The sequence below is a fragment of the Peromyscus leucopus genome, chromosome 4 (genome assembly GCF_004664715.2).
Source record: "Peromyscus leucopus breed LL Stock chromosome 4, UCI_PerLeu_2.1, whole genome shotgun sequence".
In the NCBI taxonomy this organism is placed as follows: Eukaryota; Metazoa; Chordata; class Mammalia; order Rodentia; family Cricetidae; genus Peromyscus; species Peromyscus leucopus.
The window spans coordinates 10,463,349-10,490,018 of record NC_051066.1 but is presented as its reverse complement, the minus strand read 5'-3'; the positions used below and the strand labels follow the sequence as shown (position 1 = coordinate 10,490,018).

General features: G+C 49.7%; 1 protein-coding gene across 1 annotated transcript in view; it reads right to left on the bottom strand.

Annotated features, from left to right (window-relative positions):
- Cfap77 (cilia and flagella associated protein 77) overlaps positions 1–26,670 on the bottom strand; it is a 129,466-nt gene that overhangs the window by 49,525 nt on the left and 53,271 nt on the right. The window contains exons 2-3 of the mRNA XM_028883326.2: positions 9,011–9,110; positions 7,708–7,933 (exon numbers count right to left, since the gene is read on the bottom strand). Coding sequence (XP_028739159.1) covers positions 7,708–7,933; positions 9,011–9,110 — 326 coding nt within the window. The remainder of the gene's footprint in view (positions 1–7,707; positions 7,934–9,010; positions 9,111–26,670) is intronic.

Genomic DNA, 26,670 nt, shown 5'->3' with positions numbered 1-26,670 from the left:
AACACTGACTGCCTCAGTCTTCTGGGGCCTGAGCAACCAGAAGGGAAGCTGCCGGAAGCTGCCGGAAGCTGGTGCAGTTACTGTGGTGTGAGGCAAGCTAGATCCTGGGAAGGACCGGCGGTTGCACTCTCCTCCCAGCTCCCAGCTGGGTCTTCCCAGATCTCCTGGCTCCCCCTTGCGGTCAGCCAGGCCCCTCAGCAACCACAGAGCCCTGCCTATGACAGCTAAGCATCTCCTTCCTCCCCTCCCAGGACTTTGGGTGTCTGGCTTGGATTTGGGTATTGGCTCTAGCAGAAGCAAAATAAGGCAGTGTGATGGATGGGCCCACCATAAATTTGATAAATAAATCCGCTTGGCAGAGAGATTCACAAGGCCTGTCAGGTGGGCAGCACTTATTAAACTGCCTATGAAACTTCTTCCATTCTTCACTCTTGTCCCTCAGGCTGGCGATGTCTGAGGACAGGGTGAACAGCACCACAGGAAGTCAGAGGTAGTAGTCCCTGCTTCTCATTCCTCCACCACCCCAAAGCTTTCAGCTCCCTGACCTGTCTGTCCAGATCAAACCAGCGGGATGAGCCAAGGCCTCTGTAGAAGCAATGGATTGCTACAGGCTCCATGTTCGGATCCCAGTGTGGTCGTGTGATCATGTATTCACTCAGCCAACACTCACTGAAGGCCTCTTCAGCTAAGAGCCTCTAGTCAGAACTGGAGATAGTGAGATGGGCAGAGGCAGGCCTGGAGCAGCCAGTGTGGTGAAGCCTTGGAATGTTGCCTCACAGAGTCTGAGTCTGTTGGACGTAGAAGTCAGGAGAGGAGGAAGAGAAAAGGGAAGGAAGCGACGTGTATGGTGTGGTCCCTAGCCCAGGACTGAACTGGAAGGTGAGGAGCCTTTAGAGTCTAACTGAACGTCAAGTAAACCTCTCCCTCTCCCAAGCTGGTTAGCAGCAATGTGCCACATTCAGGCGGTCGGGGGGACCTCATTGAGCGCCATTATGTTTAGATGGAGTTCTGAGAACTTTCAGGAAATCTAACCTGCTGTCCCGACCCCAGGGAAAATTCCAGTATCACCCTCTGCCATGTCACCTCTGCCTGGTGTCTGTTAGTGCCTCTGTCCCTGTCACCCGCATTCAGGCTACACCAGTTCCCAGCCCCACTGCAGAGCAGCCCCAGGCGAGTGAACCTGCCTTTCCAACCCTCTGTCTCCTCTCTGAAAACATGAGAATCTAAAGGTTCTAAAGGGACACACGCACACACGCACGCACGCACGCAAACAGACACTGTACTTCTCTTAGTGAGGATGCAAATAAGGGTTTCCAATACAGAACAGTGACAGACAGGTGTGTGTACAGTTCATCTGGCCTGTGGTCAGGGTACCCTTTGCTGGCTGAGGGATGATAGACCCCCACTGGTGACTCTCCCTGAGTGTGGCATAAGGCTCAGCTGCCTGGACTCCACCAGCTCCGGCTCAGGCTATTCCCTGCCTCCACATCTCTGACTCACTGTTACTGAGAACACAGGACCAATTAACAGCAGGAACAATTAAGATATGCGGGGGCATGGGCACCCCCTCCCCACAAGCCCTTATTAAAACACATTAATAATTAAGCAGGCCTTTAATAGCTACAATTCTGGCCTGCAGACATGTCTCTGTACAGGCCTCAGGATGCAGCCTGCTTTGAGAGCTGTGTTATGGCCTTCTGTACTGGTGATGAGGTTTGACAATCCCACCCTGGCTGGAATGCTGCCATGGGACAGTGAAGCCGAGCTGGAGAATTCCCAGTGTTTCACAGCTGACCGCAGAGGTGAAGCCTTTCCAGCTGGGGCCAGACCCTATACAAACCCTATACCCCTCATGTTCCTCTTTGAGATAAAGCCTGACCCTCCCTCGCAAGGCCATGGGGTGTACAGGTTGACCCTGCCACAGAGGAAAACGGCAGTGGTTAGCTTTGTGCATGCAAAACACTCTGATGTCTAAGTGTTAGAACAGCACTTCACAGGACAAGAAGGGACCATGGTGAGCTAAGAGATCAAGAACAGATGTGGTGGGACAGCTGTGATATCTGCACTCGGGGACGGGGGTAAGGGGTGGAGGCAGGAGGATCAGAAGTTCAAAGCCATCCTTGCCTTCATAGCAAGTTCCTAGCCAGCCTGGGACACATGTGATGCTGTTTCAAAACATCATAATAAAGCAATTATCAGTCCTCACCAGAACAAGACCCCTAAGACAGACCTGAGAGAGGCCAGGCTAGCAAGGACAGGATACAAGGAGGGCATGGGTTCTGCGCAAAGCACAGCCAGTGGGGTGGTGAGACCCAGCTGCCCAGGTTTCTCATTAGTCTAGAAGCACAGGAAGTCCACTGTTTATGTGTAGTTCTGCCTTGTTTCTTTTTAATGAAGTAACTCATTCAAACTTTTGACACTGTGTGTGTGTGTATGATATGGGTATGTGATGTGTGTGGTGTGTGATCTGTGTGTGTGATGTGGGTATGTGATATGTGTGTAATGTGGGTAGGTGATATGTGTATATGATCTGTGTGTACGATGTGTGTGATGTGGGTATATGATATGTGTGTGTGATGCGTGGGTGTTATGTGGGTATGTGATGTATGTGTGTGGTGACTGTGTGATGTGTGTGGGTGTGTGATGTGTATGATGTGGGTGTGATGTGTGTGTATGATGTGGGTATGTGATGTATGTGTGTGATGAGTGTGTGATGTGGGTGCACACTGAAAATGCCATGGCACAAACGTGGAGGTCAGAAGACACCCTCAGGTGTTGGTGCCTGCCTTCTACCTTGGTTGAGACAGATCTCTGGTTTGCCACTGCTTACACCAGGCTAGCACACCCTGGAGCCCTCCCTCCGTTTCCTCGGGTCTCTGTGTGTGTGGGGGGGGTTGCAGGTACAGATGCTTGTCATGTTTACATGGGTTCTAGGGTCCCAACTCGGGTCTTCACTCTTGCCCGGTGATTCCCGAGCCTTCTCTCCAGCCCTCTCTCCTTTTTTAAAACTTATTACACGAGACAAGGGAACCTCTCTGCCATGTCCCTGTCCCTCCTCCTCTTGTGCCCACGGGCCATGTGGCCCTGTCTTCCAGACGCCTGCTCAGAGCTCTGCTTTTTTGGGGAGTGGGTCCAAGACTGGTGATTACAAGGCACCTCTCCTACTTAAAAGTAGGAGTCTCACCACCGAGGAAGTAACTGAGGGATTCCAAAGTTGGGCTTGACGCCCACATGGCACAGGAGGTTGCATGAGCCTGAACTTGGGGGTGTCTGGCAAAGAGGGGTACACCCGTGGGAAACATAAAAGGTGGGGCCTGCATTCAGCCTTTGCACTCTCTAGGATTTCTTGCGGTTACCATGGCTTAGCACGCTATTTCCCACTTGGTGTATCTAGTCTGTCTGAGACTTTGTTTTAACACATCTTACAGGAATGTAGGTACTGATCATTTACTTCATTATTTATTTATTGGGCCAAATCACTCCCACAATTCTTTTGCCTTCCAGTATAATCTGATTTGGTTTTCAACATGCTTTTAAAGTAAAGAAATAAATACAGCGGAGGCTTGTTAAAGCTGATCACCAGGGAATGGGCCTTGAACCCATAACTTTAAAGTAATAGCCCCATTACAGGGCGGGGCGATGGGTTTTTAACTGTTCCCAGGCATTTAAGTCAGAAGGGTGAGGGGTTTGCCACACAGTCTGGGCAGCTCCAAGTCCTTCCCGAGGCCATTTAACCTCCATTTACAAAGAAATAAAGCGAAATTGATGCTGATCAGGCCGGCTGGGGGATATTTCTGATCCATAAAAGCCCTCTGTCTGCAATTTGTGGAGTGGCCCTGTCACATGGGAAAGGCCTCACTGATAAAGATAGAGCTTTATGGCCCGATACTCATGGCTAACAGCAACCTAATGCCACATTTTCATTTCTCTGCAATTAATGTTAATGTCGACTACGAAATTGTCATTAAATACCATTTTAAAATCCATTCAATTTGCATATGCAAAGCTCATTTACCATCACAGGAGATGTAGCCGGCACTTCATCACGTCTTTGCCCTGGAATTGTGGCCACTCCGTTTTATAGCAATTTAAGATTTTTATATTGGGAACTGATGATAATGCATGGCCTTTTTGAAACCAGCTGACTTGAAGGATGGAAAGCTGAAGCCCCCCAGGGACCAGAGGTTCTGGGTGTCTGTGCCATGCCTACATTAGCAAAAGGGGGACCCTAGGGAGGAGCCTCAGATAAGGAGCCTGCCACCTGACTGTAGGCCTGGCTCCATCAGCGGCAATGCTGTGTGACCTTGGAGTGCCCTCCTCACCTCTCTGAACTCTCTACTTCTCCTGTTTTCAATAAGAGCTGCCAGTCAAGTGATTGCTAATGTACATTCTAATATTAAATGTTTCAAAATGGAAGTCTACTTAAGAATCTGGGCCAAGCTCCAACTTGTATGAATTTGAGGAGGTCAGTTAACCCCTCCCGGATTCCTGTGAGTAGACAGGACCTCTACTAGTCTCCAGTGAATGTCTAATGAAGGTTTATAGAAAAATGGGGAGAGAGAATGGGGTTACTGGTATGGCTCCCCTACTACACAGGAGGAGGGAACAAAATCCCCAGTGAAAAAGATTGTCAAAACTCAAGACACAGCGATCACATTCTAGAAGCCCATATATAAAACAGGAGAAAGTAGGAAGAAGTTCAGAGAGGCAAGCAGAGCTCCCACGGTCACACAGCAGGTAGTTCACTGAGCTGAGCTGAACCAAGCTGGCAGGCTCCTTGTCCAGTGCCCCCTCCTTTGGGGACTTGGGAACAGAGACAGAACTGGTACCAGAGGCTGACTCTTGACCCAGACTCCTCCCCTGATACCAAACTGTCTTGAGGATTACAGGATGGGCTACCATGGTAACTCTACAGTCTGCAGATGAGGAGGGCACCTTCACGAGGTTGGACTGCCATGATCCGAGAACCCAGGTGATCAGTCCAACTCGGAAGCAACTTTCCCACGTGTCATTACCACATCATAGTGGTGTTTGCTCCACCTGTGACCTTGGGCTATCGGCCCGAAGGAGACGGTGCTTAAAAACAGAGGAGAGAGGTCACAGAATGGGCGGAACAGTCCTTAAAATTTCCTGAAAGCTATGCCGGAGACTCAAGCCTGTAGGCTGAAGACAGATGCCCCAATGTTACAGAGGAACTTAGGATGATTGTCCAGGCAGCCAGATGTCTCTGCCATTTATTTCTAGAATTATGAAAGTTGCTTGCAATGTACTTCCTGTTTACTCAGATAATATTATATCCTTCTGGGGTCTTTGATGGAGTTGAAGACTAGACAGTTATAGTTGTAGTTTTCAAATATAAGATAGATGATAGAATATTTTCTTTAATTTTACCAAATACAAATAGACTAGATATTATAACTGTAATTCTTGCTTGATAGCTGTTTTGTTATATATAATTTTACTATGTTAAAGCTAAAACCTTCCTTTTTGATTAGGCAGAAAAGGAAAAGTGCTGTGAGATGTCTTTCTTTATGCTGTGAATATGTGTGGCTCCCATTGGATAATAAATAAAGCTGTTTTGACCTATGGCAAGAAAGCTTACAGCCAGGAGGGAAATCCAAGCAGAGATACAGAGAGAAGAAGGGCAGAGTCAGGAGAAACGCCAGCCCACCACCAAAGGAGCAACAAGATACCAGCACACCAGTAACGCCATGGCCATGCGGCAACATATAGATTAATAGGAATGGGTTAATTTAAGATGAAAGAGTTAGTAAGAAGCCTGAGTCATAGGCCAAGCAGTTTATAATTAATATAAGCTTCTGAGTGATTATTTTGTAAGTGGCTGTGAGACCTTAGGTGGGAGAGATTTGTCCGGACTGCTGGGCAAGGCAGGACCTGAGAAACTTCCGTCTACACCACATTCCAGGTTCTAAGGGTGGTGTGCACAGAATGCATTTCTAATGGGAGGTTGGCATGCTAATGATAAGGGGCTGCTGGACTGGACTCTGAAGAATGAGAGCATTTTTTCCTGGTGAGATGGTGTGAACTGAAGTTCCCAGGAAAAGCTGCTTGGGTATTAATCATTCTACAAGGCTGATTGACTGACTTTAAGAATTGCAGAGAGTTGGAATGTTGCAGGTCCAGAGCCAGATTTCTTGGGCTATTTTTAGCCCCCTTTCTAGCCCTTCCTTGCCCACATGTGTCTGAGCTAACAGCCTTTTGTAAGGTACACACAGAACCCCTCTTCCACCAATCCAAAGATTAAGAATGTCCTCAGATGGCATCTGAGGCCTGAGCAGAGGCTTCCCTGCTAGGGAGCGGGTGGACTTTTGGGGGTGAGTTTCAGTTTGGGAAGCAGGAGGGACTGTGGCTGACAGTGACAGGAATGTGCCCATCCCCATGTGTTAAAATGATAGGTCTTGTATCGCATGATTTTACCACAATAAACACATGAGAGGAAAAAGAGATTCCAGCCAACCAGCAAGCAACAAACAAAACAGGAGAGGAGTGGTAGAGCCAGTTCCTGGGGGCAGGGAATCGGATATCTGAATGGCCAAGCTTGAGCCCATGGCCTTCCCTGGAGTCAGGGTGAAATGGGTACCCATAATGCACATGAGCTGACCTAAGGGAAAAAATATGGAGAGAGACACTTTCATGGAGGCCGGCATGAGTCCGCAGAACTAGGGAGGTCTGAGGTGACTGATCTGAGCCTCAGACTGGTCATGTCTTTGCTGTAGAGTCCGTGGCACTGATACTGGCAGTGCCCCTTGTGGTCTATGTGATCATAGGACCAGAGAGCTCATTTCTCAGGGTAACCCATGCTTCCAGGGTACAGGTTAGATTTTCTACATTTGTCTGATGGTTTGTGGCAGGAGAGCTTTCATTTCATAAATCAAACACTAATAATACAGTTTACCATGGAATAGTCAAACCAACAAGATTTACTTTTATTTTATGTGAGTGAGTGTTTGCCTGCATGCATATATGTGCACCATGTGTGTGCAGCGCCCACAGAGACCAGAAAGCATGTCGGGTCCCCTGGAACTGGAGTTACACATGGTTGTAAGCTCCATGCATGTACATGCTGGGAACTGAACCTGGGTCTTCTGCAAAAGCAACAAGTGCCCTTAACCACTGCTGAGCCATCTCTCCAGCCCCTAATCTCCTCGCTCTTGGGTTACATTTTGAATTGCATCATCTTAACCACCGACACAGCTCATGTGTGCTGAGGGCTCACTGTGTCCAGCTGCGATAATCGAGTCTTCAATGAAGTTAAGTCTTAAAACCTCTTAGCAAGGAGGCAGCAGGCACTGCTTTGATCCCACTGTACAGGTACGGGAACTGAGGCAAGGTTCCTGGCTAGCCACAGTCCAGACTCAAGTCCTCATACTTTCGCGGCAGGCACTTGGCTGTCTGAACCCCCTTTCCAGCCCCAGTTGGTAGATTTTGTTTTTTTTTTAAGACAGGGTCTTATGTAGCCTAGGCTGGCCTCAAACTTGTTGGCAACTTAGACAAGAATGACTGTGAATTCCTGTCCTCCTGCCCCTACCTACAAAGTACTCTGCTTGCAGGTGTGTGCTACCACACCTGACCAATGACCTTGAATGAGAAAAATCTCCAGCCGGTGTACAACTGTTCCTGTTCCCTGGTGGTCTTGTCACTCTCGTTGGCCACAGAGAAGGTAGGAGCTGGGTTCCCTGACCTTACCGTGAACGGATCCCGAAGGTCACGTTGGGAGGGGCAGGGGGTGGCTCCTTCTGCCGCCGCTCCTCCTGGTCGCTGATCCGGATGTCGTTAAGTTCACGGTAGAGCATATTTTCCCGGGCAGTCACCAGGCCAGCTTTGACAGCCCCACGGTTCATGGCGATATAGTTCCGGGTCAGCTCATGGGGGCATGTGGGCTGCTGCTTAAACACATTCCAGTGCCCAATGGCTGCAGGCAAGGAAACAACAGGAGGGTGGGTGTCAGTGGGAGGAGAGGGTACAGGGCTCCCATCACAGGGGACAGTGCTGCCTGGCCCTGGCCAGCAAGGTCTCCCGGAGATCCCAAAGCGGGCATGTGACGGTCAGCTTCAATTGTCAACTTAGTTTCAAGGAGAGATTGTCTACATGGGGTTAGCCTGTGGGGGGTTGTCTTAACTAAGTTAATTGATGTGGGAAGATCCAGTCCACTGTGGGCGGCACCATTCTTAGGCAGGGGTTCCCGGACTGTGTAAGAGTGGAGACGTCAAGCTGAGCACAGGCAGGCATGTGAGCAGGTGTGCATTCACTCTCTCTGCTCTTGACTGAGGATGTAATATGTCTGTCCATCTGCTTTATGCTTCTGCCACTGACTCCCCTGAAGTGAGGGGATCCCCTGTAGTAACCTGGGATTGTGAGCTAAATAAGCCCCCCTCCCCCCTAAACTGTTTGTTGTCAAAGTTTTGTTTGGTTGGTTGGTTTTTCCCAAGACAGGGTTTATCTGTGTAGCTCTGGCTGTCCCAGAACTCGATCTGTAGACCAAGCTGGCCTAGAACTCCGAGATCTTCCTGCCAGTGTTGAGACTAAGAATGTGTGCCACCACTGCATGGCTTTGTTGTCAGAATATTTTGTCACAACAAAAACCAAACCAGTTGGCTTTGACTTCCAGTGGGACCTCGGGGGTTGGACCTGAGACTGTTCGATGCTTACCTCTTGGTAAAGAACAAGGACAGCCACATTGGGGGAATCTATGATGGTCCCCTACCCCTCACTCCTGAACCCCTCATGTCTCTCCTCTTTGGCCGTGGTCTTACCACTGGAATACCAGCTCTTTCCCTCTTTTTTCCCTCTGTCCCTGCCAAGCAGCTTTACCCAAGCTGGCTGAAAACGGGGTGTGAGTCTCTCATGCAAATGAGTCCTCTTGGGTTGGGGATTTAGCTCAGTGGTAGAGCGCTTGCCTAGCAAGCTCAAGGCCCTGGGTTCGATCCTCAGCTCAAAAAAAAAAAAAGAGTCCTCTCCAATCTCTGTGCTCCCAAGGACATCCACTCACCTTCAGGAACCCCTCCATCCAGCCCCCGGATGTAGAGTCCATAATTGAAGTTGATGCCAGGCAGGCTGCAGCTTCTCTCCCGAGGCTTGCCAAGCTCTGCCTGTTGAAGGAAGAGGGCTGAGGTAAGAGATGGAATCTTAGACTTAGCGGGAGTGAGCACAGTCTCCCCCAGCAGTAGGGGGCTGATAGGGCTCTTCCTGTGAGGGGCAAGCAAGCTGCACATGGAGTCATGAGGCATCTACACAGCAGAGCAGCTAGCTGAGTCTGGAAGTCCAGACCCATTATCCTGGAACAGGAAAAAAAGTTCAAAAAAAACTGAAGGAGGTGACAGGACACTGTGGACACTGCATACTTGCCGAGGACAGCCCCAGCCGAGCACAGGTGCCCACAGGGAGCTGCTTCCTCTTGAGTTCTCACCTGGGGGTGGGGGCATGGAAACTCATGTCACCCTCTTGGCATCTGGATAGTGAATCCTACTTTCTGAATGTGCAGAAGCATCTCCCAGGATGTCATCGCTATCAGCCACAGACCTCCCCCCAATTTATGGACAAATCACCCACAACTCCTAAGGGATGAGGAGTCTGTCCAGGACAGGCAGACTTAGCCTATGTGAGGAACGAGGACCCTCACATAGGAATGAGCAACGGACCCACAGTAGGGAAAGCTAGACCATTTCTTCTATGATCTTGCAAGACTGGCAGCCACCCTAGACAGTGGTGGACATGCCTTGAGCACAGAGCAGTCATGTAACCCCGGGGGCTGCTCCTGCTTCTGCCCTCCTTTTCCTTGGGAGTATTGGGAGTGGGGGAAAATGGGGAACAGTGGGGGTGTACATATCAGCTGCTTACATTTCTCTATTTCTTTCTCTTTTTTTTTTAACATTTATTTATGGAGGTGAGCGTGGCAGACAGAGGGTGTCTTAGTCAGGGTTGCTATTGCTATTGTGAAACACTGTGACCAAAAGCAAGTTGGGGAGGAAAGGATTTATTAGGCTTACATTGTTACATCATAGGCCACCATGGAAGGAAGTCAGGGCAGGAACCTGGAAGCAGAAGCTGATGCAGAGGCCATGGAGGGATGCTGCTTACTGGCTTGCTCCCCATGGCTTGTTCAGCCTGCTTTCTTATAGAACCCAGGACCACCAGCCCGGGGGTGCCCCCCACAATGAGCTGAGCCTTTCCCCATCAATCACAAATTAAGAAAATGCCCTACAGGCTTATCTCCAGGCAGATCTCAGGGGGGCATTTTCTCAGCTGAGGTCCTCTCCTCTCAGATAACTGCAGCGTGTGCCCAGTTGACAGAAGACTAGCCAGTACAGAGGACAGCCTGTGGGACTCGCTTCCCTCCTTCCATGAGAGTTCTAAGAACTGAACTCAGGACGTCAGGATTGGCAGCAAGCGCTTTTACCTGCTGAGCCTGCTTGTCCTGTATTTGTCTTTTCTCAACCAAGACTGCATGCATTTATCTCTACTTTTTACACCACCACCACCCATTTATTTTAAAGCTTTTTAGACATGTGAACTTCGCCACATCTGTAGATTGTTAAACAAACTTGGCTGTTAACAATATTTGACTTGCTGGGTGGTGGTGGTGCACGCCTTTAATCCCAGCACTCGGGATGCAGAGGTAGGTGGATCTCTGTGAGTTCAAGGCCAGCCTGGTCTACAGAGCGAGTTCCAGGACAGCCAGAAAACCCTTTCTCTGTGGTTACACAGAGAAACCCTGCCTTGAAATACAATAATAATTTTTGACTCTAATCTTCTAGTGGGTGGGCATAGCTTGACTAGCAGGTGCCTGCAGGGACTCGGTGTTTCTGATTTTTCTCTAGGTGGGCAGTTGTCTTGACAATGGACCACTCTATGCTGTTCCCTACACTAGGTCTGGCTTCTTTCTTAATCTCCACACCTCTCTAGAACGGAAGTTCCCCGAGGCGGAGGCCCAGCCCTGTCAAGCACACAGAGCATCTCCTACACCTTCTTCTTCACATGTGAGTACTCTCCTGTGGTTCTTCCTGTGCCTGCTCTCATTCATTTCTCACAACCATCTAGCAGTGGTTCTCAACCTGTGGGTCACAACCCCTCTGGGGAGTCAAACAACCCTTTCACAGGGGTCGCCTAAGACCATCAGAAAACACAGATATTTACATTAGGATTCATAACAGTAGCAAAATTACAGTTAGGAAGTAGCAATGAAAATAAATTTATTGTTGGGGGTCACCACAACATGAAGAACTGTATTAAAGGATCGCAGCATTAGGAAGGTTGAGAACCACTGATCTAGAGGCTCAGGGCTCATCACCCCCACTTTTCAGATGGGGAGGGTGAGACTGCATATGGCCATGGATAGGAGGGGCAGAGTCTGGGGGGAATCCCAGTTTTCCATCTTCAGCCCATGAGCTGAGTAAATGTCAGGGCCATGTGGCTTTCTGGTGCTGTCAGTCTGTGGACTGTGGACACACTCTTGCTGGTGTATTCATGGTCACAGGCTGAGAGTACCCCCTAGTGGCCGGGATTATGTCTCCCAGGATCGGCCCACGTTGGGCCATTCTGAGGAACTGGCAGCTTCCAGCTTACAAAGTGCTCCATGGTGTCCCCCCAGTTTGTTGGGGTGTGGAGGAGCAGAAGTCGGGGAGTGCCCTTCAGGACTGCTCACAGCTCTGGCTGGCTGGCTAGGACCTCACCTGCAGCCCTTGCTGCCTTTGCAGCTTTGGCAGCTCAGTAGCCCTGCAGCTGAGGCAGAGTATCCCCCACCGTCAGCCGAGGGACCAATAGGCGTCCTGGCTCCATCTCCTATACTCCTGGTCCGCCATTTACCCTTCAAGCCCTGTCTCTGCTGCTACACCCTCATTCCCAAGCTTAAAGTGTCCCCTCCCTCATCCGAGTGTCTGTACTTTCCTGAGATGGGATCTTATGTAACATAAGCTGGCCTCAAGCTCACCGAGACAAGGATGATCTTGAATTTCTGATCCTCCTGCCTCCATTTCCCAAGTGCTGGGATTCCAGGCTTGAGTTGCCATGCCCAGTTTGTGTAGGGCTGGGGATCAAACCCAAGGCTTTGTGCATGCTAGGCAGTATCATTCTTACATCCTCTCCCACTCACTTGTGGCTTGGAAGTACCCTCCTTCATTGCCAGGAACATACATACTAGGCCTTCTTGTATACGGGTCATACAGTCCCTGAAGCTCCTCTTCTTGGTGACACATGGCAGGTGTGCAATAGGTACCCTAGATAAAAAGCCCGTTGGCTTGGAGTAATAGTTTGGTGCTTAAGAGTGTGTACCTCTCTTGTAAAGGTCCCAACCAACAATGGGAGACTTGCCACTGCTTGGAATTCCAGCTCTAGGGGATCTGATGCCCCCTTCTGGACTCTATGAGTACTGCACTCGGGTGCACATACCCAAATACAGACACATACATAATAAATAAATATAAATAGTTTTATTTTTTGAGAGAGGGTCTTACTATGCCTGGAACTCACCATGTAGGCCAAGCTGGCTTTAAATCCACAGAAATCTGCCTGCCTCTACCTCCCAAGTGATGGGATCAAAGGTGTATACCACCAGGTCTGTTACTATTACTAAAAATAAGTAATCTGTAAAGGCTTCTTGGGAGAAGCCTCTGGGATGGCAGTCTAGACAGGTTCCTTGTCTTTCAAGGTCATGGTCCCAAGGCCCATAATGGTATCTCCCACTGCATGCTGCGCCTTGACAGCATCACTCTGCAAAGGCAGACACAGAGGGCCACATGCCATGAGAGTCCGTCATGTGAATGCCCAGAACAGGCTGTCCACAGAGGCAGGAAGGTGCGAGGCTTCCGAGTCAGGGTTGGATGGCGAGTGAGGGATGGTGGGGCTGGTGTTTGGCTAGCTCTACCCTGTCTCCTGGAGGCCGTGTGTCCTATGAGGGCAGTGATGCAGTGTGTGTGTGTGTGTGTGTGTGTGTGTGTTTAGGGATGGGGGGATGCATGCATGTGTGCTTGTACGTGCATGTGCATGGAGGTTGGGGAGAACCCTAGGTACCATCCTTCAGGACACTTTCCACCTTGTTTTTGCCACAGAATCTCACTGAGCCGGTAGGTTGCCCATTAGGTTGAGCCTGGGGATCCTCTTGCTGCCTCCGCTTCCTCCCCTGCACTGGGACCCCAGACATGTACCACCACGCTCACTTTCTGCATGAATTCTGGGGATCAAACTCAGGTCCCTGTGCTTGGAGGGCAAGTACTTTACCAGCTGAGCTATTTGCCCAACCCTGTCTGTTTGTCTGTTAATAGTCACTTTAACATTTTTTTAACAATATATACGGATTTTTAAGAGAGTGAAACAACTCGGTTGATCTTAACATGACTTGAAATTTGTGATCACATATTTATAGGTTACATTTGGTTCCCCCAGTACCCAGCAATACAGTAGATGCTAGCAAACACGGCTTGGATAAGGGCATGAATGAACTAGGCCTGTGGTAAACCAGGTGCTAACAAACACACTACAGGCGGCAGCAGGGTTTTTTGGACTGCCAGCCCCCAAATCATGACACAGAGACTTATTATTAATTATGAAAGTTCAGCCTTAGCTTGGGCTTGTTTCTAACTAGCTCTTATAACATAAATTAACCAATTTCTATTAGTCTACATGCTGCCACACAGCTTGTGGCTTTTACCTCCCTTCCTGCATGTCCTGATTCTTCTGCCTTTCTTCTCCCCCGAGACCTCTCTGTCCCCAGAAGTCCCGCCTAACCTCTTCCTGCCTAGCTATTGACCATTCAGCTCCTTATTAAACCAATCAGTGACACATTTTCACACAGTTTGAAGGAATAGTCCACAACAACACACACTAGATAACATAAACATCATTAGTTCTTTCTAGATGCTCTAAGGCTGGGAAGCCCCAGATCTAGACAGCAGCTCATCAGGTCTGGGGAGGACCTGCCTCCCTGGTCAGCGAATGGCTACCCTTCACTTGAAGCCCCACAGGAGGAGAATACAGACCTGAAATTCTCCTCTGCTTCCTAGAAGGGCACAAATTCCACTGTGAGCACCCCACCCCAGACCTGACTGTCTCCCCAAGGCTCTGTCTGTCAATATCCCTGGAGGTTAGGATTGTCACGAGTGAATTTGGAGAACACAGCACACCTCCCAGAGGAGTCTCTGTTCTTCCCACAAGCAGCTGGCCAATCCTCTCTCTCCCTCTTCTTCCACATCTCAAATCTCAGACCCCAATCTCCCTCGAGAGCCGGGGGTTCTGGGTTCTAGGCAGGCACGTTGCTGTGTGGTTTGGTTTTAAATTCCTTCCACACAGCTCACTCTGGGCTATAGATGAAGCTCTGGCCTCTCACTTGTTTATGAAAACTGGTGTCGCCAATGACTGCTGGGAAGTTAATTAAAACATGGCTTCTCTGCAAGGCCCTGCCTCCCTCAGGGTAGGTGCAGGTGGGCCGACTTCCAGCTGGAAGAGGAACAATGGACAGACTCGCTGAATGCCACCTTCAGCACGGGGCAGGTGCCTCAGTCTCCATGCTCTGCAGACCTGTTGCCTGGGACTCAGCAGAGAGGGACATCTGGCCATCAGAAATCACCTTTGGGGCGGGGCTTGCTTGTATTTACTCCACAGATCTTCAGTTTGCTCCTTTTTCACACCGAGCCCTGTGCTGTGAGGTCTGAGATCAAAGCAGCCAGGTAGCCTTGCTCTTCAGAAGGGAACTGTCTTATAGAAAGGACCCAGTGACAGTCAAGAGTACCAGCAGTGCAATGAGGAATACTCAGACGCTTCGCCTTAAAACCTCCAAGGCTACAAAATGAGACATGTTACTTGTGACACATGGTCTGAAACTCGTGTTCATCCTATATAAAGAGCAGTCACAAATCAATACAAAGGAAAAACATGTCTGTAGAAAAATGAGCAAAAGACTTGAATAGACACTTCATTAAGAAGATGTCTGAATAGCCAAGGCCCACACATCAAGGTATTCAACCTCGGCAAAGCACAAAATAAAAGTTCAATGGCACTGTCAAGATCTGAAGCAATCAGAACACTCATGATCTGTGGGACTGTGAACTGGCACAGCCGTGGGAAACCTGGTATTAGCTATTAGAGCCGAGCGTCTGCCTAGCCTACGATCTGAGCGTTATGTCATGGATAGCCACAGTGGCTCATCCTCACTGTCAACCTGGCTGGACTTACGGTTCCCTACGAGGCATGCTTTGAGCGGCACCATCCTATGGGCTGCAGGCCCAAACAGAACAAAAAAGGAGAAAGCTAGCTGGACTCCTGACTCGGCTTTCTGACTGCGGATGCCACGTGACCAGCCACCTCACGCTCCTGTCACCATGCTTCCCCACCATGACGGACTGTGCCCTCAAGCCAGGAGCCAGGACAAACCCTTCCTCGTCTAAGTTGTTTTGGTTCCCCCAGGGTATTTGGTCACAGCAACACGAAAACAGCAAACACAACACTGGAGAAGTAGGTGTGTGTTTACACACTCCGAGACATCTGTAAATGATACTAACATTTCTGCGCAGGTTAGCGCCAGAAACCCTACCTCACCCCCACTGCACCCCCACCGCACCCGGGGCAGCTAAAACAGGACAGCAGTAGTTTTCCTTTCTTTCTTTTCTCCCTTCTTTCATTCCTTCCTCCCTCCCTCCCTTTCTTTCCTTCCTTCCTTCCTTCCTTCCTTCCTTCCTTCCCTCCCTCCCTCCCTCCCTCCCTCCCTCCCTCTCTCTCTCTCTCTCTCTCTCTCTCTCTCTCTCTCTCTCTCTCGTGTGGGGTCTGTGTCTGTGTGTATGTTTTGAGACAGGGTTTCTCTGTGTAGCTCTGGCTGTCCTGACACTCGCTATGTAGACGATCCAGCTGCCTCTGCCTCACAGCCATTCCCAGACAGCACTTGGTACTGGGAGAAGCCCAGGCTGAAGCTACTGTCTGATATGCAGACTAGTGGAGAGAGATGTGGAAAGGCCACTTCAGAAAACAGTGCTTACATCGGCTGGACGTGGGATGGTTAAGTCTTACTGAGTCTGACAAAGTGGCCGGGAAAAAAGACACGTGTTTCAAACTGGCATTTTCTGGAGAATGCAGCAGGCACCCAGGGTAGGCAGAGGAGCCAGGGCAATACAGGGCTTCCTGGAAGCAGAGGGCCCAGCTAGTGCTCTGCAGCTCTCCAGAGGCTGAGGAGAGAAGCAGCCCGACAGAGGGGACCCTGGGTCCCTCCCTGGGCTGTTGGACACCAGCTGAATGTGGCATGGTGTGCTGGGGGGGGGGAGGGCTCTTGACCCTGAATGCTAGACTAGGACAAACAGGTGGTGACAGGTGTCTGAGGCCAGCTGCCACTGTGCTGCAAGGAGACTGGAGGCCTGGCGGTCACCTGCTCTTCCATGGCAACCTCACTCGGACATCTGTGGAGCTGATGCCACTCAGTCACAAATCTCAGCTTTGATGGGCCACGTGGGTCCCCAAACAGCCTGCCTCTCATATTAGGAAAGGACAAGAGATGGCCACTTGCAAAAGAGGTCTCTGGGCCAGCAATCAGGCTGCGCTGTGAAAAGGTCCTGCGCAGGCAGCCTGGCAGCTTGTTGGGCCTTGCGGATGTTGGGAACACCCTCCCTAGACGAAGAACTGACGTGCAGTCTTTAGTGAAGAGAAACAAGGAAAAGAATAAACATTTATTATTTCCTGTGTGCAAGGCGTGCACGGTGCCCTGTGAACTCGGAGAATGCCTTATGTGGGGTTACTCTTCCCATTTTACAGATGAGCAAACTGAATCTTGAAGTCTTACGAGGGGCTGAAGAAATGGCTCAGTGTTTAGAGTGCTTGCTGCTTTTGCCGACAGCCTGGGTTGAGTTCCCAGCACCCACACCAGGTGGCTCTCAACTGCCTGAAACCCTAGCTATAAAGAATCTGTCCCTTCCTCTGACCTCCGAGGGCACTGCACACGTGTAGCATACACTCATACATAGGCATGCATACACATGAATAAAAATAAAATCTTAAGAAAGCAAATGGAGCCGGGCGGTGGTGGCGCACGCCTTTAATCCCAGCACTCGGGAGGCAGAGCCAGGCGGATCTCTGTGAGTTCGAGGCCAGCCTGGGCTACCAAGTGAGCTCCAGGAAAGGCGCAAAGCTACGCAGAGAAACCCTGTCTCGAAAAACCAAAAAAAAAAAAAAAAAAAAAGAAAGCAAATGGAAGTCTGTATCTGATCCAGTCTAGTCGTAAAGAGGTGAACTGGATTAAAGTCACCTCTCTGTCTTGGCGCACACAGCCCCTCACCCCTGTAAGGGAGGATATATCTTTCCCACTGGACAGATGGGAGACAGGGTCAGGAAGAGAGAAAAACTAAAAAAATCCTATCCGTCTCAAATCCTGCCTTCCTCATTCTTACAACTGACTTGTAAGACAGCTCACCCAAGTCCTCAAGGTCTGCAAGAGACACGTCTTAGTTTTGCACGTCAGAGAACTGTGAACTATCCGGAAGCCACTTCAGCATGGCTCCCTAACCTTTATCCCTCATCCCAGGGCTGTTCACTGCAGGGAGCAGAATCCCAGCTCCAGACTGGCCACCCCGCCCTCCCCAGCCTCCTTCACAGCACTCTTTCCCGGAGTTTCCTCTGTCACTGAGTGGCTTGGCTGGAATACAGCTCTGGGTGACAGCTGTCCCCATCAGCAGACAGCTTCATTAAACCTTATTAACATGTCATCCCTCTCCGCCTTAGTCCCATCCTCTGCTCTAATTAAAACCATCTCTCTTCCCGTCCCAGGGGGTCCCGGGATTCTCCCAGTCCTTCTACAACAGCAGCTTCCTCCAACTCCCCAACACAAGGATCGGAGCTCTGGAAAACCACCCCCCAGCAAGGGCTGGTCGGGCGGAACCGCCTAAGGCTGGTGGCCCTGTGAGAACCACAGGCGCCTCCCCCAGGCAGATACGGGTGACGTTTCCCATGGGCAACTGCCTCACTCTGAAGTTCCCTGGGACCAGAGAAGTGGCTGAGCCTTGAAGCCCAAGCACCTCATACCCTTTTATATCCTCGGTGAGTGTTCATTTCCAGTCGAGTATGTGAAAACAGGTGCCGTGGCCGGCGTTGGCACTTGGGTAGTCCAAACTGAATTTGCTCTAGACAGATGGGGAGATGTGTTCATTTTCCAAAATGGCACACATGTGTTTATTTATGACAGGGAGATAGATGCCTGAGTTCCAGACCCACCTTAGGTGTCCATCCCAAGAGAGCGAGCCCCCCAAATCATCAGCCGCCCTCACTTCCTGGTTACCACATACAGTATAACCTGTTGTCTCCTTAGCCAGCATCTAAACAAAATAGATGCTTGGTCTGGAACTGTAAAGCCTCCCCTTCACTGTCCTGCATCCTATTAGAACTGAGAGAGGTGAAATCCCAGTTACTGCCCAGTAGTTATTAAATAAATATCCGCATACCATCCCACTTCTGAATACATATGCACACACATACCCTGTGCCTGTGCTCAGGGTAGTTCATTACTGTAAAACAACTTAAGATCTTCCAATGAAAAGCACAATATAAATGCAAATTGTGATCGCTATTAGCATAGGGATATTTATTTATTTCCATAATGAGAGCCTCAGATAAACAATCACGGGAAGTGAGGCGCATTATGCATCAAAGGACCCAGGCAGCCTGGGCTTTGAGTGGTGTGCATTGTCTGAACACTGCATAATATACCAGAAGCCACACACCGGAAGAACACATCCACGTATGATCAAAGTTGTGTAAGATAACATCAAACAAACCAAAAGAGGCTCAGCAGGACTCAGCATTTTACATACATCACCACCATCCAGACATGTTTTTTTGTTATTTTTTTTAATGCTTTCCTTCCTTCATTTCTTTCTTTCTATCTTTCTTTTTTAATACAGGGAGGAACAGAAAAGCACAAATGCTGTGTGAGGGTATGTGGCTAGAGATGTCACTTTTCTCATTAAAAAATAAGAAAAGGCAGCTCAGTTGGCAGAGTGCTTGCCGAAGGTGCACGGGCCCTGGGCTCCGTCGCCAGCCCCACATGAAACAGCTGTAGTGGTCCACATCCCATAATCTCAGCACTGAGGAGGTGGAGGAAGGTAGGAGCAGGACGTTCGGTCCAGTTTGGTCTCCAGGAGACTCTCTCAAAGTAGCAATGCTTTTAAAAGGACAAAAAGCAGGGTCTTTTATGCATTTATTTCATTTTATATTATATATATATATATATATTGAGACCAGGTGAGACGATGGTTTCATCACCACACTGCAGCCCATCGATGGGAGGGACCAAGGTGGCCAGAGTGGGTTCCATGTCCCTGGAGTTTTCTATGCCCCACCCCATGTCCTCACCCACTAAGCCTCCTCAGCAGAGAAGTTCCTGGACCGAGCCCAGCAGGCATGCTCATAGCTAAGATCTCCACGGTGCCTCTCCAGCCCAGGTTTGGGACAGCAGGCACACGGCTGCTCCAGACCCCTAGGTCCAGCCCAGCCGCTCTATTCAAGCCCTTCCCTGTTTCTCATGGCCCTGGGCTGCCTGGACCTCACAGCCTGCCTACCTGGCTGCCCGGCTGTTCCCCAGAGCAGCCAGCCTCCCTCTGTGAGCCCCCAGCTCAGCTCTTAGTCTGATGTATGGCCCTCGCCCTGTGAGGCGGTCACGGTGACAGAGCCCTGGTGCTCTCTCCCCTCCCCCTCGACAGCTTGAAATCAGGTCTTTCATTTGCATTTACATGATCTCGCTGTGCAGCTTATGAGATCAAGAGATTTATTTGCTACTTAGCTTGATGCTTGATTACACTGAGAGAAGGCAGCGGCTGGGAGAGTGTACGGATGCATCTGCCCAGAGCCGCAGCCTCTGGGGGCCGGTAACTCAGCAGCAGGTTTAGGTGGATGAGGGGGGCACAGATTGGGGGAAAATGCTAACAGGAGACAGTGGAAGGAACTATCACCATAGTTTTTAAGGCTTTTTCTTTAAGTAATGAAAATGGTTAGATGTCACTCGAGATTATGAAGAGACTCTGTCGTTCCTAAGAGGCCTTCCATTGTCTTGGGGAATGAACTTCCAGAAGCTTCTCTCCCAGGAGGAATAGGAAGCTCTAGAAAGAGGCACATGTGGATATAAGGAGTCGATGAGCAGGTCTCCTGCTCATATCCACTCATAGGATGTCTGGGACCAGCAGCTCCCCAGCCATACCTAAATGTCCATGACCTGGTCATGACACAGACCCAGGAAGACACGTTCTCTACCTGGCCTCCACCCATGGAGACACAGAATAATGGCAATGCAATTCTGGGCAACAGGCTCTTATTGGAAGAAACAGAGGAATAAAGCAGCCACACACACACACACACACACACACACACACACACACACACACACGCACGCACGCACGCACACAAGCACGCACACAAGCACACACACGCACGCACACATGCATGCACACGCGCACACACACACACACACACACGCACAGGCGCACACGCACACATGCACGCACACACGCGCGCGCGCGCACATGCACGCATGCAAGCTCATGTGCTTGTGGGTTATGAGCAGGTTGGGTGAATTCTAGTCCCCAACAGGCACACTCCTCACACTCCTGCTGTCCACAGCTGGGCGTACTCAAGGCAGGAAAACTCATTTTCCTGGCAGTCTGTGCCTGGCATGGTGAGGATGGAGTTCACGGCTGCCAGCCTGTCCCCTGTCACATCATCCAGATCCAAGAGGAAATCATCTGGCAAGTTCCTGGGACACGACAGTTTAGTGATTGAGAATGAGCTGAGGCCAAACCACCCGAAGTGCGGTTCTGGCTGCCTGACTCCTTGTGACTTTGACCAAGTTAACCTCTAAGCAGTCAGATTTCTTACCCACGAACCAGGCTCAGGGTGCTGGGGATGCTTTCAAGCCAATCAAGTTCTTAGCAGAGGACTTGGTGGGTCCTGAATAAAAAGTAGTATTTGCACTGGGTGGTGAGGGCACACGCCTTTAATCCCAGCACTCGGGAGACAGAAGCAGGAGGATCTCTATGAGTTCAAGGCCAGCCTAGTCTACAAAGCAAGTTCTAGGACAGCTAGGGTTGTTACACAGAGAAACCATCTCAACAAAAACAAACAACAACAAAAATCTTATTGGGAGTAACCAACTGACATCTACTTTGACTTAAGACCCACTCCACAAGATGAAACCCATACCCAACACTGCTTGAATGACCAAGAACCTGAGACTAGATAGTCCAGGGACCAAGAATAAAACCAAATACTATTGTTGTAAAGAAGAAGGAAGAGGTGAAGGAAGAAAGAAGGAGGAGGAGGAGGAGAGGAAGAAAGAGAAAGAAAATGGCTTCTAACAACAATCTGTTGTGCTCCTACATCAGAGCCTCGCTCAGCCATCATCTGAGAAGTTCACATCCTGCAGCAGATGGGAACAAATGCAGAGACCCACAGCCAGACATTATGAAGAGAATGAGAGAGAACTTGGAACACTCAGTCCTAAATGGGATGTCTCCATCAAATCCTTCCCTTCAGGGTTCAGGGAACTGTGGGAGAGGAGGCAGAAAGAGTGTGAGAGCCAGCGGGGATGGAGGACACGAAGGAAACAAGGCCCTCTAAATCAACACAATCAGTGCACACATGAACTCACAGACTGAAGCAGCATGCTCAGGGCCTGCATGGGTCTGCACCAGTTGGGGTCCAAGAGCTGAAAGGAGAAGTGGACATGTGCCCCCATCCCTAACCCAGAACCAATCTCCAAATGATCACCACTTGCAGATGAAAATTTAGTTTCCTCCAAGGCAGTCTCACTGGGGAAACAAACTATTCTCAAGGGCAGGCTGGATGCCCAGCAGTCGATGGCCAACAGAAAATGAACTCAGTGGCATCTTTGGAGGTTCCTTGTCTCATAATGTTATATCAGGGCTCTCTTTTTGTTTAAAAAAAATCGTTATCTTCTGATTTTTTTATTAATATACATTTTTCTTCCCTCTTTTTACCCTATAGGTCCTTTGCATATATATTATATGTCTGAGTTTGGATTTCTATTGCTGTGAAGAGACATCATGACCATAGCAACTCTTATAAAGGAAAAACATTTAATTGGGGTAGCTTTCATTTTCAGAGGTTCAGTCCATTATCATCACGGTGTGACATGGTGGCGTGCAGGCAGACATGGTACTAGAGAAGTAGCCGAGTGTCCTACATCTTGCAAGCAACAGGAAGTGAACTGAGACACTGGGTGTGGTTTGAATTTATATGAGACTTTGAAGCCTGCCTCCAACAAGGCCACACACACCCTAACAAAACCACACCTCCTAATAGTGCCACTCCCTTTGGGGATTTCGCATTATAGCTTCCAGTTTAGTGTTTTTAATGGAGTCCCTGAGTATGCAAATAAGCAGGCCTCTGTTTCTTATGCCTTCTCTTGGGCTCATTTCCTTCTGTTTGTTTTTATTTTCTGTCCAATTCCAATGTGTTAGTTTTTATTTTGTATTATATTAATTATATTATATTATTATCTCATAGAAGCCTGTTTTTTATTTTCTCTTTTCTTTCTTTTCTCTGTGCATCCTTGGCTATCCTGGAATTCACTATGTTGAAGGCTGGCCGCCATCAGCATAGAGTCATGGGTACAGTCCCAACCACCTGCCTGTTCCCTGTATCACCCCAGACTGTAGATGAATGACTTCCTCTCAGAGGACTACTATCCCTGTGGCTCAGAGGAGTTTAGGGGTAATTCAGGTGGATAATGAAGAGAGAAGACATGGAGGGTGGGACTCATGATGAAGCCCCTCATCCCAACCTAGCCAGGAACGCTCAATGTCATGCTTTGCATATGACAGTCTCCATACCAGACTCCACTTGAAGGCCTTCAGAAAAAAATCAATTGATATATGTGGTGATACACACCTGTAATCCCCACACTCAGGAGCATGAGGGCAGTGAGTTGAAGCCTAAACTACACAGGGATAACCTGTCCCAGAAAGCCAAGGCTTGGGGATGGAGCCTAGTGGAAGAACACTTGCCTGCCGTGGGTAATACATTCCATGCCCACTACAGAAGGGAAGGAAGGGGAGGGGAAGGGAGTGGAGGGGAAAGAGAAATAAGAGAAAAGGCAGGAAGAGATCCTGGCTGGAAAACACTGAGAGTGTGCAGCACACAGTAGGCAGACAGAAGCCAGGAGGAGGGTCCTCCGGTGTCCTTCCACTTCAGTGTGACACTGTTTTCACAGGAGGAAGAAACCCTTGCAGGTGGCTTTGATTTGGAGACCAATGTGGAAAGGGAGGTCTAGGTGAGGAGGCACGGGCAGGGTGAGGTCTGGGAGAGCAGCGCCCGGCGTTTGGTCAGCGTGGCCACCAAGGGTCAAAGCTGGAGGATCCAGGAGAGAGCAGATTTTAGAAAGAAACTCCCTATAAAAAGAATGGGGGAGTGGGGTGTGAAAGAAAGAAAAAGCCGAGGATGATCTATGTACATTTCAAAACTTAAAACAGAAATCAAAGAGAAAGTGAGCTGTTTTAAGTTTTGACAGCTGCAGGGATCACCCTGTTTGGACACTGTATTTATGTTTTCGTTTTCTTTATAGATTCATTGAAAATCGCATCATGTAATCGGGAAGGAAAATGTTCCGTGTCCCCTCCCATCTCTTCACAAACCCTTGCTCCTTCCCTAGAACAGATGAAACCGCCGGCGCGGCCGCCTCCTGCTTTGATGTATATTTCATAAGAGCTCATTGATTGTAAGTTTTATTTCCATGTCAATAAAAAAGTGGTATTGTAATGAATGGGAAGGAGTTTAACACAAAACGGCAGCTGACCCGTTCACAGAGTGTAGTGAAGTTCAGGAAGGGGAGAGAACACTGGCTGATAAGGGGGGGACAGTGGGAGTGGGGGCCGGGTGGGGGGGACCTGTGGTGGCTGCTTTTAACCCAAGCTGGGGAGGCTCAGAGGCCAGAGGCCGGCACCTTCTTCTTTGCAGCGTGTGGGATTGTTTTATGATGGGATCCTCTAGGGATGATGCATGGCCCTCAGGAACGTAATGGAGGCAGAGACGGCCACCTCAGAGGTGGCATGGGTCACTGTGCGTGTCTCCTGGGGTGGGTGGGAGTGGGGGCAGCTTCTCAGACATCTCTTGGTTACTTGGAGGAGGAGGGTTGTGGGAATGAGTTCCAGGATTTGAGGGCTAATCCAGGAAAAAGATACAACCACATTGCGAGAGTGGGGAGCCCCTCCTGGCTTACACTGTCTAGCATCGAGGGAACGTCTGTCCACTAATGGGGAAAAGCAAGTTCCCCCAGGGAGAGGGGCTCAGACTGGCTGTGTATCTGCTGTTGTGGCAGGGAGTCACTGAGCCTCAGTGTTCCCATGAGTGTTGGTAGCTAGAGCCTTACAATCCTAAGAACTGGGCTAAGGCTGTGGCTCAGTTGGAAGAGAACTTGCCTCGTATGCACAAGGCCCTGGTTTGATCCCCAGCTCCTCATAAACCAGGTGGCGCACACCTGTGTTCCCAGCACTTGGGAGGTGGAGGCAGGAGGAGCAGAGGTTCAAGGTCATCCTCGGTTACATAATGACTTTGAGGCTAGCCTGGGCTATATGAGACCCTGATTCAGAAGACAAAATAAATAAACAAAATAAGCCAAAAAACCTAGAGACCAGCCGGAGCCTTGGCCTACACAGGGCTGCCCTGCCGTGCCAGGTTCTCACAGCAGACCCACAGGCAGGTTCTGAATGGCTAAAATCCTGCTTGCTCGAGCAAACTCTTAAAATAATTGAATGTGTAAAACGTTGAGTTTGGTGCCTGAAGGCTTTTCAGCTACGGAGTCTCAGGGAGGAATAAACCACGAGGGACGCGTCTCGTGCAGCAGGGAGCTGTCGGAGGCACCACCCCACTGTTAGCTGTAGCCTGCCTACACCCTCCCCAGCTCCCCTCCAACCACGCCTCTTTTCTGGGTTTTTCAGAAAGCTTGAACCATTCCCCAAGTAAAGTCTGTAGTCCTCATTCACCCCTGGGGCTCCCAAATGCCTCACTCAAATACCACTGCCCAGGGAGAGACACTCAGCCTTTAAAATGACTTGTTGCTCTTGCAGATTTGGTTCCCAGCGTCCAGACAGTTGTTCACAACCATCCATAACTCTAGTTCTTGGGGGTCAGACACCCTCCTCTGACCTCCTTGGGCATTACATGCCTGTGGTGCACATATATCCATGCAGGCACACATTCATACACATGAAAATTAAATTAAGTTAAAAATAAATACATACTCTAGATAACACTGCTAGGGGGTGCCCCTGGACTCTGCACCCTGATTGAACATCCAGCCCATGAAGTCACACCCCAGTAGCCTGACACATCAGGCTGGTGGTTTCTGCAGCTCAGGCTCAGCTGCAAGAGCACAGGCCAGGCCCCTTTCTCTTACCACAGGATCCCAGGGCCTGGCACATAGTAGGTATTCAGCAGCCTTCCTGGAGTACTGGTGTGACTGAGGAACATGCTCAATGCATTGGCTAAGACTTTGGAAGCTAGTGGACAAAGCCCACTACCTCCCAGGTCTAGATCTTCTAAAATAAGCTGCATTCTTCAGGTTACTAGGCAGTTAAGCTTGCTTTGCCCTCCTCTTCACAGGGTCCCATACAACACAGGCTGGCCTCCAACTCTATATAGACAACGATGGCCTTGAAACTCCTAACCTTCCCGCCTCTGTCTCCGGAGGGCAAAGTAAAGGTTTCCGGGCAGAGAATGAGCAGCAGTGGCATCTTCTTGCCTTGACGAGGCTGACAAGGGTGGGTGTGGGTGGGTAAGAGTGTGTGTAAGTGTGTGAGTGTGTAAGTGTGAGTGTATGCGTAAGTCTGTAAGTGTATGGGGGTGTGGGTGTGGGGGAAGCTAATAGGAAGGGCTGCTCCTATTAGCTCCAGCTGAGCATGGCTGCCTCACCTGTCTTCTGCCTCAGACTTCCACCGATAAAATGGTAAAATGTAAAACTTCCAACTGATCTCCGGGACCTCATGGACTCTGTCACCCTCTTTCTGGAGCTTACCTGGACCCCCATGATCTAGAGCCCCATCTTTTGGGTCTCTATCACCTTGAACCACATCACCTGCTTCATTCATCCAGGAATTCTGAGCGGCACTGTGAGAGTCTGTGAGTGACCAGGTCTGGGGCCCGTGGCAACACTCTCATCTCTTGGTTGGTGAGTATTTGAACCTTAGCACTGCCCAGGCTGTCTCACAGACCCACAGACCTTAGCACTGCCCAGGCTGTCTCACAGACCCACAGACCCATGTCTGGGACTCCAGATGCCAGCCAGACCATCATGGTTGGGAAGAAAAGATAAACCATGCAAGAAAAAAATTCAAGTTCCCCAAAAACGCTCAGGGTGATGGAGCCACAGGAACTAAGGGCAAGGGGCCGCTCTGCCAGTGACCTAACGGGTGGCTTCACAGTGTTACAAAATAGAGGTAAAGACTTCAAATGTGTGCCCTGACTTCTCCGTGTGAAAGCTGTTGGTCTGTAGCTCTCTGTTCTGAAAATGACCAGGCTCTGTGTTGCTCTACCAGGAAAGACTTGAGAATGAAGTCCCCACCTGCCCCAATATGGTAAGAGATTCCAGTGGCGGCCTTGAGCCAATGTATAAACAGACAGGTTGGTGCCACAGAATAATTTTCCTCTTCCCTGCACCAAATCAGGGATGCTAATCAGCCT